The following is a 12,354-nucleotide window of genomic DNA, read 5'->3' as shown; positions in this document are numbered from 1 at the left end:
ACTTGCAGTTTTAGTGCAGCGGGTGAGTTCAGCCAGTCTTGTTGGCACAACAGTTATTGAGGTTTCAGAATTGTATGAGGCAAATTGTCAGTGAAATAAATTACAAAATACCTCTGCTATCAAAACTGAGCACAAACTGCAGTTTGCTTGAATCCTGGAATTAAGTTGTTTCCATTGCAAAAGAAAGCACAAATAATTTATCTCAAATTTGTAACACTACAGATCACTGCATTTTTAATAAAGGATACCGTTGTGCATGCTTTGTCGTATCCCCACAGTCAATCCATACAGCCTTGGCATTATGAATATTGTGCCCTACTAGAGTCATGATATGGTAAATAAGCAAATACTGCAGCTTCACATCTAAGTGGTACTTAGCTTTTCTATTGCTACTTGCCCTTTTGTAATGCTCATTTTACTAAACAGTTCCAAGATCTATTGCAAAGAACAAAAGAGAAATCCAATATTTAGCTTTTCTTTAATTAATGCATTTGTAGCACTAATCCAGCACCCGGTTGTGAGGGTTGTAAATTCAGCCCTGTGTTTGATGAGAGGTGAATCGTGGTTTTTCCTTGGAGTATACTCTATGATTAAGTAAAATAAACCCGAGGTATATTCTAAGAAACATATTTTTATTATAAAATAAATAACCAACAAACTTACTGGCTAATAACTACATTCTGGTAAAGTTCCTAGCCTCCTCGTGGCAAGCAAACAGAAAGAGAAAGAAAAGACAAAAGGACATGGGTAGTAGGCTCACAGAGAAGAGGCAGTCTACCGTATGTCTTAGAATATAGGCACAGCTGGCAAAACAAAAAAACATTATGACACCGGTGACCATTTTTTTCAAAGGCTGTAGTTGAAGCTACAAGCTACAAGATCTCAGAACCACTGAACTATATCTTTCAGAGATCCTGGAGCACCGGGGAACTACCAGAGGACTGGAAAAGAGCTGATGTGGTTCCCATCTTCAAAAAAGGGGGGAAAAAACAAATCCAGGAAACTACAGACCTATCAGCCTGACCTCAATACCAGGAAAGATTCTGGAAAAGATAATCAAGCAATGAATTAGCAAACACCTAGAAGCAAACAAAGTAATGTGGGAAGTTATCATCCAGTCCTCTCACAGAAAAATGAAATATCCTAGGAAATATTGAAAACCCAGAAGGACATTTCTTTCATCAATAATAGCCAAAAGCCAACATGGGTTTGTCAAAAACAGATCATGCCAGTCAAATCTTATTGCATTCTTTGATAATGTGACAAAATTAGTGGACCAGAGGAATGCCATTGATATAGTTTACTTGGACTTCAGTAAGGCATTTGATAAGGTAGACCATAACCTACTACTAGATAAAGTAGAAGAATGTGGGTTAGACAGCATCACCACCAGATGGATTTGTAACTGGCTGACCAACCGCACTCAACGTGTAGTGCTCAATGGAACTGCATCTTCATGGAGGGAAGTATGCAATGGAGTACCCAAGGCTCTGTTTTGGGCCCAGTACTCTTCAACATCTTCATCAATGATTTGGATGAGGGAATAAATGGGGAACTCATCAAATTTGCAAATGACACCAAGCTGACAGGAATAGCCAACACTCCAGAAGATAGGCTAAAGATACAGAAGGATCTTGACAAACTTGAACATTGGGCACGATCTAATAAAATGAAATTCAATGGTGAAGAGAGTAAGGTTCTACATTTAGGCAACAAAAATGAAATGCACAGTACAGTATAGGTGGTACCTTGCTCAACAGTAGTAACTGTGAAAGGGATCTTGAAGTCCTAGTGGACAACCATTTAAATATGAGCCAGCTGTGTGCAGCAGTGGCCAAAAAAGCCAACATAGTTCTAGGCTGCATAAACAGAGTGATAGAATAAGAGCATGTGAAGTGTTAATACTACTTTATAAGGCCTTGGTTAGGCCACTTGGAATACTGCATTCAGTTTTGGTCGCCATGATGTAAAAAAGATGTGGAGACTCTAGAAAGAGTGCAGAGAAGAGCAACAAAGATGACTAGGGCTAGAGACTAAAACATATGAAGAACGGTTGCAGGAACTGGGTATGTCTAATTTAATAGAAAGAAGGACTAGGGGAGACATGATAGTAGTGTTCCAATATCTCAGGGGTTGCCACAAAGAAGAGGGAGTCAAACTATTTTCCAAGGCACCTGAGAGTAGAACAAGAAGCAATGGGTGGAAACTAATCAAGGAGAGAAACAACTTAGAACTGAGGAGAAATTTCCTGATAGATAGAACAATTAATCAGTGGAACAACTTGCCTCCAGAAGTTGTGCATGCCCCAACACTGGAAGTTTTTAAGAAGATGTTGGATAGCCATTTGTCTGAAACGGTATAGGGTTTCCTGCCTAGGCAGGGGGTTGGACTAGAAGACCTCCATGGTCCCTTCCAACTCTGCTATTGTATTGTATTGTATTGTATTGTATTGTATTGTATTGTATTGTATTGTATTGTATTTTGCACTGTTCCAAGATAGTGGGGATTAAATGCCTTTTCTTTCTGTTCTAGCACACATAGGGGAGAAGTAATAACTAATTCCTTAAAAGTGCTGTTTCCTAACATCACATCTTACTATGTTGTGTAATTCTATCATCCTAATTTTAAGTGAAAATTACTGTTACTGCTGAAATATGTGAAATGTGGGAAGGTATTTAATCAAGCCTTCCCAAAGTTCTTCTTCTATCTCCAACTGTAAAAAGTAGTAATGGACTATCTGTGATTCTTCTTCAAGTATTCTAAGCAGGGCATTGTAGGGGAAACAGGACTAAATTTATGCTGGATCTTTCAACAGTAACTTTAGTCGCTAAATTTTTTATGTGTAGTTGGTAGTGTGTATAAATGGGCTCAGATGCCTGTGGTCTGCATAGCATAGCAGCCCACCTTGGCCTCTAAAGGTGCCAGCCATTTCTGACCAAACATCAGGAAAACTGCTGTCTAAACCACGGCCACCAAACTCTAAAGCCCAATATTACCCAGCCATCTGCACAGATCAGGCATCTTTGCCAATCTAGTTCAAATCCTCAGCCTGCCTGTGAAGAGATCACCATGAGCTTTAGATATCTGTGAGAACAAACTGCCTCTCCAACTTTTTGGGATAGACGAGAAGAATAGAGATGTTAATAAACACACCTGACATTTTTCATCATCCATCTGTCATTGCTAAGGGGCTGAGAAGTGGTTTCTTGTCTCATCTCCTACAAAAACTGTATAGGCAGCATCAGGCTGACACACAGCTTCAGGAGTGCAAGGGTACAAGGCCCAAGCGTGCAAACCTGACTCTCCTTGGCTTAAACATTGCAGGGCACTGTTTTGAGGGATGTGCTGTCCATGTGCCTCTATGGCTGGTGTGAGATTTGCTGAATGGCTCCGGAAGTGCACGCTCGCTCTCAATCTTAAAGAGCAAAGGAGGACATAAAGGTGGGTCAGGATCAGAAGGTGCCATCATGAAATGGGGGGTCACTTTCAGGCATGGGGGACCATCCACTCCAACAATGCTTTCAGCTGGGAAACTGGCTCTGCAGAAGGGAGAAGGCAGGCTCAAGCTACCTTTCCTGAAGGTAACCAGGAAAGTGGAGTTCTTCCTCAAACATACAGGTAGTCCTTGATTTATGACCACAATTGAGCCCAAAATTTCTGTTGCTAAGCGAGACAGTTGCCAAGTGAGTTATATCCCATTTTATGACCTTTTTTGCCACAGCTGTTAAATGAATCACTGCAGTTAAGTTAGTAACATGTTTAGAAAGTGAACCTGGCTTCTCTGTTGAGTTGGCTTGTCAGAAGGTGGGAAAGGTGGCTGTCTTCTTCCAGGGCTCCTCTCCTTCCAGCTTTCCTGCTACCTACAACTTCGCTTCTCCTGTGTTTTTTTTCCCAGGAATAAGTTTTGGTACCATTTTTTTTTGTGAACCACCTGTCCCTCACAATCCTGGTAGATCCTACACAAACAACTCTGTACTTATGAGGAAGAATCCCCCCAAAAGGCATGGCTGCAAGCAGGAACACCAGCAGGATATTTGGATCACAGATTTTTATTAAAGTAGGACAGACACCATTAATATTTGCATGGCATCAATTAGTAAACCTGTCAGACAATCAGTAAGTAGCGTGGTATATTGAAAAAGGAGAAATAATTGTGTTGACATAAAATTGTATTTGCTTTTATTGCAAGGGGTTAGTGCAGTCTTCCCCAACCAAGACATCTCCAGATTGGGACTCCAAAATCTTGATTTCCTAGAATTCATCAGAATTTCAAGTTTAAGGAGGAATGTTTAATGGGAACAGCTTTAATTTAACATTCTAGTTACCTCCCATCTTGACTACCGTAATGCATTCTACATGGGACTGCCCTTAAAGTGTGTCCAGAGGCTCTAATTGGTCCAGATTGCTGGAGTGCCAGTCCAGGTATGGTCATGTGTTATTTCTCCTGCAGAAGCTGCATTAGCTGCCAATTTGCTTCCGGGTCCAATTGAAGGTGCTGGTTGTCACCTTTATAACTCTACATTGCTGCATTAATAGAGGGACAGAATCAAGATCAGGTGAATTGATAATACCACTTTATAATGCCTTGGCAAGACCACACTTGGAATATTGTATCTCGTTTTGATCGCATAAAATAGATGTTGAGACTCTGAAAAGATGCAGAGAAGAGCAACAAAGAGGATTAGGGGACTGGAGGCTAAAACATATGAAGAACGGTTGCAGGAACTGGGTATGTCTAGTTTAATGAAGGGACATGGTGGCTCAGTGGCTAATATGCTGAGCTTGTCGATCAGAAAGGTCAGCAGTTCGAATCCCTAGCACAGTGATGGCAAACATTTTTTGGCTCGCATGCAGGAGTGCAGGGGGATCATGTGCAGGCATGCCACACCTGTAATGCTATGTGTGCGACCCAGCTCGCATGGGCATGCTTCACCCCCTGCGCGCATGCATGCACAACCAGCATTCCCTCTCACCTACTTTTGGTGCACTTTCGTTGCCCTCCCCAGGCTCCAGAGGCTTTCTAGGAGCCTGGGGAGAATGAAAACAGCCTACCCCCCCCCAGACTTCAGGAACGGACTGCCAGTTTGCTTCTAGGGACGTTTTTTGAGCATTCAGGGCAAAAAAAAGCCCCAAAAGAAGGCTGAAGTTAGCTGGCCAGCACACGCATGCACGCTGGAGCTAACAGGACAGTGCCCTGCGTGCCACCTGTGGCACGTGTGCCATAGGTTCACTATCACAGCCCTAGCACCACGTAACAGAGTGAGTTCTCGTGACTTGTCCCAGCTTCTGCCAACCTAGCAGTTCAAATTAGATCTCACAGTTCCAATTAGATCTCACAGATTGGGCCGCCTCCGTATTCCATCGGCCAGCCAGTGCCGGCTGGCAACTACAAGGAGGAGGGCCTTCTCAGTAGTAGCCCCGACCCTTTGGAACGAACTCCCCGTGGAGATTCGTACCCTCACCACCGTCCAGGCCTTCCGCACAGCCCTTAAGAACTGGCTAGCCCGTCAGGCCTGGGGACAAGGATAGTTGCCCCTCCCGAATGATGAATGTATGTTGCTTATTACTTTTATTATATGTGTCTATGTCACTGTTTGTACTTCCCCTCCCTGATTTTATGTGAGCCGCCCTGAGTCCCCTCAGGGAAAAGGGCGGCCTACAAATGTTAATAAACATTACAAACAAACAAAAGCACGTAAAAAATACAAGTAGAAAAATAGGAACCACCTTTGGTGGGAAAGTAACAGTGTTCCATGCGCCTTTGCTATTTAGTCATGCCGGCCACATGGCCACGGAGACATCTTTGGCCAGCGCTGGCTCTTCGGCTTTGAAACGGAGATGAGCACTGCCCCCTAGAGTTGGGAACAACTAGCACATATGTGTGAGGGGAACCTTTACTTATAGTTTGATGAAAAGAAGGACCAGGGGAGACATGATAGCAGTATTCCAATATCTCAGGGGCTGCCAAAAAGAAGGGAGTCAAGCTATTCTCCAAAGCACCTGAAGGCAGGACAAGGAGCAATGGATGGAAACTAATGAAGGAGAAAAGCAACCTAGAAATAAGGATAAACTTCCTGACAGACCAGTCAGAACAATAAACCAGTGGAACAACTTGCTTCTAGAAGTTGTTGGTGCTCCAACACAAGAGATTGGACAACCATGTCTGGAATGTTAAAGGGTTTCCTGCTTTTAGCAAGGGACTGGAACTAGAACGCCACCAAGGTCCCTTCCAACTCTGTTAGATAGTCCTCGACTTATAATGGTTCACTTAATGACCGTTTGAATTTAGGGTGGTATTGAAAAAATGAGTTATGACCATTTTTCATAATTATGACCCTTTCAGCATCTCTATGGTCATGTGATTTACATTCAGATGCTTGACAACTGACTCACATTTATGACTGTTACAGTGTCCTGGGATCATGTGATCCCCTTTTACGACCTTCTGACAAGCAAAGTCAATGGAGAAACCAGATTCACTTAACAACTATGTTACTAATTTATCAATTGCAGTGATTAACAAATGCAGCAATAAAAGTGGTAAAATGGGTCAAAACTCACTTAACAAATTTCTTACTTAGGTGTATAAATGTTGGGCACAATTGTGGTGATAAATTGAGAACTATCTGGATTCTGTTATTCTTTCAAATAGGAGTCAGCTGCCCAGCCGCCAAAATTGGATCACGTGACCGCTGCAACGGTCTTAAGTGTGAAAAACGATCATGCCACTTTTTCTCGTGCTGTTGTAACTTCGAATGGTCACTAAGCGAATGGCTGTTACTCAACGACTATCTCCAATACAAAAAGTGAAGCAGTCCGTGCACAGAAGTCAGAGTCACAGGCCGCTGAGCGGCGTGTGTGCGTCTGAAATGAACGGGCCTTGCGAGACAGCCCTCTAGAGGCCGCGAGGGGAAATGCACAGCGTTCACCTCCGCAGCTCCGGGGCCGCCCTCATTCCGCGCGGGAGGATGTCGTCCCACCCTCTTCTTCGCCGATTGGCCTTCGTTAACTCCTCCCCTCCCCCTTTGTCCCTCAGGCCAGCCCGGAGGAGCACGCGCGTATGGAAATCCGGCCTCCTTCGACCGGAAGCCGCCTCCGGTTGCCTTGGCGACGACGCGACGCCCCTCTCGCCGCCTCTGGACGCTGGCAGGGGCTTCTTTCTGCCTGCCCGCCATGTCGCTGCGGACGCTGCCGCTGCTCGTCCTGAACCTGGGCGGGGAGATGCTGTACATCGTGGACCAGCGGCTGCGCGCGCAGAGCATCCCGGGAGACAAGGCGCGCCAAGGTCAGGGGGCCGCTGGGAGGGGCCCCGAGAGTGCAGGCCCCGTCGCCTCCCCCGCAGCGCCTTTGCTGGTGCCCATCCGATCTTGATTTGTTTGCCATAGTAATAAAGTGCGCAGTGAAAGTTGGATTAGGCCATATTTGTTCTTGATGATGAAACCTCTTAGCGCTGTGGTCGACCTTTGTCCCTGGACCCGGTTGGAATCGGGCCCAAGGGGGGAAAGCAGGGAGACCGAGGAGCTTCTCTGTCCCCTGCAGGCTCCTCCCGAGCCCGAGGAGCGTCTTGCCTCCTAGGCTTTTGGAGAAGGGCCCCTTCTGCTCTCAGGCAAGAACAGCTGGGGTTCACTTTAAGAGGTATTATTACTCTCTGTGTGTATCAGAAATGGAGCCGTGGGTGTGAAAGTGAACTAGAGAAACCAAACACCAAGATGAGAATAAATCAGCTCACATGCGAATGACGGTGGCTAGTAGGAAGACCTTCACACACACACACCGGGTTTAAATGTAGAATAGAATAAAGCTGGAAGGGACCTTGGAAGTCTTCTAGTCCAGCCTCCTGCTCAAGCAGGAGGACCTATACAATATCAGAAAAGAGACTGTCCAGTCTCTTCTTTAAAAAAACCCACTGCTGAAGCACCCACAATTTCTGGAGGCGAGCTGTTCCACTGGTTAATTGTCCTCACTGTTAGGACGTTTCTTCTTAATTCCAGGTTTCTTCTCTCTTTTATTAGTTTCCAATCGTTCAGGACCTCTGGATCCAAAAACACCCAAATTTAGTTTAGCCTTGTTTATTTACCTCTACGTGTTCTGAAAACAAAACTCTTATGAGAAATGGAGAGACTGAAAAATAACAAAATAGTAATATTTGTTTGGTTGTTTGACCAGGTTGTGCTTCATTTTTCGACCTCTTCGAGTGAAATCAAACAATCCGGTTCTGCAGATTCTTCTTGTTGAGAAACATGCAATCACTCTAAAACAATAGCCCATCCATGTGGATCTGAGGATGGCTCAGCCTAGCTTGGTTCCCTGTGAATATTTTTGTTTGTTTGTAGCTGGACACGATAAAAGTTGAGCTGCTGCTGAACTGTTGCGTCATTTTCAAGAATTTTTAATGCTGGGAAAATGTCATTCTTTTCCAGAGTGTGAAATGGGCTTGAAAAGTGATACAATCCCATTTCATAACACCTATATCACTGCCACTTTAAATACTACTCAATAGCTATCTTCTGCTGTGCAACATCTTATTAAGTGGAAAACTAAAAAAAATGTACATCCTTCTTCAATTCTTTTCTTTTCCGCGTTGTTCTCGGTGTGTTCTTAGTACTTGACCCACCATTTTTTCTGTTTTATGCTTCGTATAGATGAATGGACTGATGTGGACAGGAGACGAGGTACTGTAACATTTTTAGACCTGCCCTGAGATTCCAAACTATGTATATGCAGTATGTTGAAGGTTGCTGCCAGAAAATCTCTTCAGAGCAGTTACTCAATTACAAATAAATGTTGTGTTCAAGTTGTGGAAGTGTATGGTCTGTTTTATGTGTTATAAGGTGAATCCATCAACTTATTGGGCTCAAAAACGTGTTGAGATGGACAGCTATAGAAATCAAATAAATAAAATAGAAAAACTATTGGAATCATTGTTGAACAGGCCAATTGGTTAATCCAGGTTAAATATTGTCATTATTTGACCTATTGTAAAACATCCTAAAAATATTCATTGTGCTGTTTCTGGCTTCGCTTTTTAATCTATTCATGCCTGATAATGCAGATTATCCAGGAACAGGTATACTATATTCTGTATTTCAGTTATTGACATCCTATGAAATTTTGTTTCTGTTTCCCACAGTAGATAGCTCCTGTCCCTTTGGAAATTATTTCCTAGCATTAATTATTACAGTTCCAGCAAGGGATGAAGCGAAGGGATGCTTGCTCTTAGGAAGAATTATGGGTCCAAATAAGCATAACTACAAAAGTGGCTACCTTTCATAATAGGCTGCAAAAGCAATAGGAAGAAAAAGCATGCATCTAGCAGTCTTCTTAAGTGTGGAAGTTAGCATAAAGTGCAAGTCCTTGCAATAAAGTCTGGAGATGGTGTCAGTTAGAGTCAAACGTGCCTGGAAAAGCCAGTATAGGGGAAACACCAGCTGAGATTTGTGAGGTTGAGTTCAAATCTTCATGTAGCCAGGGAACTCATTGGGACACATTTTTCAAGGATAAATTTGGATGGTGATAATATGCATTCATGACCCAGGAAAAGGAAAGAAAATTCCAGAAGTGAAAATATATTTTAAATTAATAACCATTTTAAAAATATTGCCTATTCTCATAGTAGTAATATACTTTTTGGCAATAAGCATTCTACTAGCTATAGATGTCTTGCACTCAAGATAATGCTTTATAAATGTCTACACATTATTTGACAATACTTGATCAATGTTAAATTGAATCAAAAAAATTTTGCCAATAAAATTCCCTGCTGTGATTTGACTATAAACTGACAGAATTAAGATAACATTTGGAATTCCAAGATCTGCTTGTTTTGTTCTGCAGTGGGGCAAAAAAGTATTTTGTCAGCCACCAATTGTGCAAGTTCTCCCACTTAAAAAGATGAGAGAGCCCTGTAATTGACATCATAGGTAGACCTCAACTATGAGAGACAAAATGAGAAAACAAATCCAGACAATCACATTGTCTGATTTGGAAAGAATTTTTTTGCAAATTATGGTGGAAAATAAGTATTTGGTCACCTACAAACAAGCAAGATTTCTGGCTCTCACAGACCTGTAACTTCTTCTTTAAGACGCTTCTCTGTCCTCCACTCATTAGCTGTTTGAACTTGTTAGCAGTATGAAAGACACCTGTCCACAATCTCAAACAGTCACACTCCAAACTCCACTATGGTGAAGACCAAAGAGCTGTTGAAGGACACCAAAAACAAAATTGTAGACCTGCACCAGGCTGGGAAGATTGAATCTGCAATGGGTAAGCAGCTTGGTGTGAAGAAATCAACTGTGGGAGCAATAATTAGAAAATGGAACACATACAAGACCACTGATAATCTCTCGATCTGGGGCTCCACGCAAGATCTCATCCCATGGGGTCAAAATGATCACAAGAACAGTGAGCAAAAATCCCAGAACCACACGGGGGGACCTAGTAAATGACTTGCAGAGAGCTGGGACCAACATAACAAAGGCTACCATCAGTAACACATTACGCCACCAGGGACTCAGATCCTGCAGTGCCAGACGTGTCCTCCTGCTTAAACCAGTAGATGTCCGGGCCCATCTGAAGTTTGCTAGAGAGCAGAAGAGGATTGGAAGAATGTCACATGGTCAGATGAAACCAAAGTGGAGCTGTTTGGTAGAAACACAACTCGTCGTGTTTGGAGGAGAGAGAATGCTGAGTTCATCCAAAGAACACCATATCTACTGTGAAGCACGGGGGTGGCAACATCATGCTTTGGGGCTGTTTCTCTGCAAAGGGACCAGGACGACTGATCCGTGTACAGGAAAGAATGAATGGGGCCATGTATCGTGAGATTTTGAGTGCAAACCTCCTTTCATCAGCAAGGGCATTGAAGATGAAATGTGGCTGGGTCTTTCAGCAGGACAATGATCCCAAACACACCGCCCGAGCAACGAAGGAGTGGCTTCATAAGAAGCATTTCAAGGTCCTAGAGTGGCCTAGCCAGTCTCCAGATCTCAACCCCATAGAAAACCTTTGGAGGGAGTTGAAAGTCCATGTTGCCCAGCGACAGCCCCAAAACACCACTGCTCTAGAGGAGATCTGCATGGAGGAATGGGACAACATACCAGCAACAGTGTGTGCCAACCTTGTGAAGACTTATAGAAAACGTTTGACCTCTGCCATTGCCAACAAAGAATATATAACAAACTATTGAGATGAACTTTTGATATTGACCAAATACTTATTTTCCACCATAATTTGCAAAAAAATTATTTCCAAATCAGACAATGTGATTGTCTGGATTTGTTTTCCAGAGGAAGGGAGGGAGGGGTCACCTGTGGGTATTCTCAAAGCCTGATTGGTCCAAAGACTGAGAGCAAGGATTTAAATACTGGTGCCTGCCAATCCTGGCCCAGTTTCTCTCAGTCTTTCTTGGTCTAAGTACTGTTTGAGAATATTCCATAGGTAGGATTTAATTTTGTTCGAGCTGGCTTTCTATTTGGCTTAATTGGGCACTTTAAAAGTTTTCCTACATTCTAAATTGTGCAGCTGTGGCCCCAAGGGACAGTTCTCTGCCTCGGGCGGTTGGGGAGGGCCCTGTGGGGTGTTTTAGCCTCCCCCCCGCGGGCCCGGAGCCTCAGCCCTATCCCCAGGATTGCGGGGGTGCCAGCTCCTGATTTCAGCTACAAAAGGAGCAGCTTTACTTTAAGGGAACGGCGGCAGCAGCAGTTTCGGCGCCACGTGGAGCGCACAAGCTGCCTGCGGAGCCGCCGATCGCTCTGGGTGGCTGCCGCTCCGCTGAATTTTCTCTGGCTATTGAAGGGGATAAGCGGGGGTGAGGAGAGCGTGCCTGGGTGCCACGTGGCTCTCCCCGACTGTGTTTGGTGCGGCCCCGGCCCCTGGAAGTCCAGCTGAGCCGCTTGTGTTTATTGGAGGCCTCTCACGCTCGCACGGAGCTCCGGCGGCCATTTTGGCTGCCGCCATGTGCGCAGGACCTCTGCTTCGGCCTGCAACGAGGGTGAGGCCTGGCAAGGAGAGCTTGGCCTAGTTCCCCCACAGGCCTTTAGGTCCTGGTCCCGGCAGGGCCTACAGAGGCCCATGTTTCTGCTTCCCTCGTCGGACACATGAGTAACTATGGACGAGGGAGCGGAGATCCCCCAGGGTCAGGTTGGTGGGCCCGATCAGGGGTGATGAAGCCCTGGAGCTGGAGGTAGGGCAGGGGGTTCCCCCCCCGGATCCTTGGCTACCCAGCGCCCATCTAGGTCCTCCACCAGGGAGGAGGCCAGGCGGCATAGGGCGATTGAGAAGATGTTTGCCAGGGCAGAGAGGCAGATCAAGTCAGCCAGGCCCTCATCCCGAGACAGGTCCAGGTCTCCTCTC

The 12,354-nt window shown here is 44.6% G+C and overlaps 1 protein-coding gene across 1 annotated transcript in view; it reads left to right on the top strand.

Moving 5' to 3' along the window:
- The first annotated feature begins 7,036 nt into the window (after positions 1-7,036).
- Positions 7,037-12,354, top strand: part of OSCP1 (organic solute carrier partner 1) — a 37,106-nt gene continuing 31,788 nt past the window's right edge. The window contains exon 1 of the mRNA XM_032228134.1: positions 7,037-7,285. Within this exon, the coding sequence (XP_032084025.1) occupies positions 7,174-7,285 (112 nt within the window). The 5' untranslated portion in view covers positions 7,037-7,173. The remainder of the gene's footprint in view (positions 7,286-12,354) is intronic.

This window comes from Thamnophis elegans, chromosome 12, assembly GCF_009769535.1.
Source record: "Thamnophis elegans isolate rThaEle1 chromosome 12, rThaEle1.pri, whole genome shotgun sequence".
Classification (NCBI taxonomy): domain Eukaryota; kingdom Metazoa; phylum Chordata; class Lepidosauria; order Squamata; family Colubridae; genus Thamnophis; species Thamnophis elegans.
This window is presented reverse-complemented; position numbering and strand designations above follow the sequence as displayed.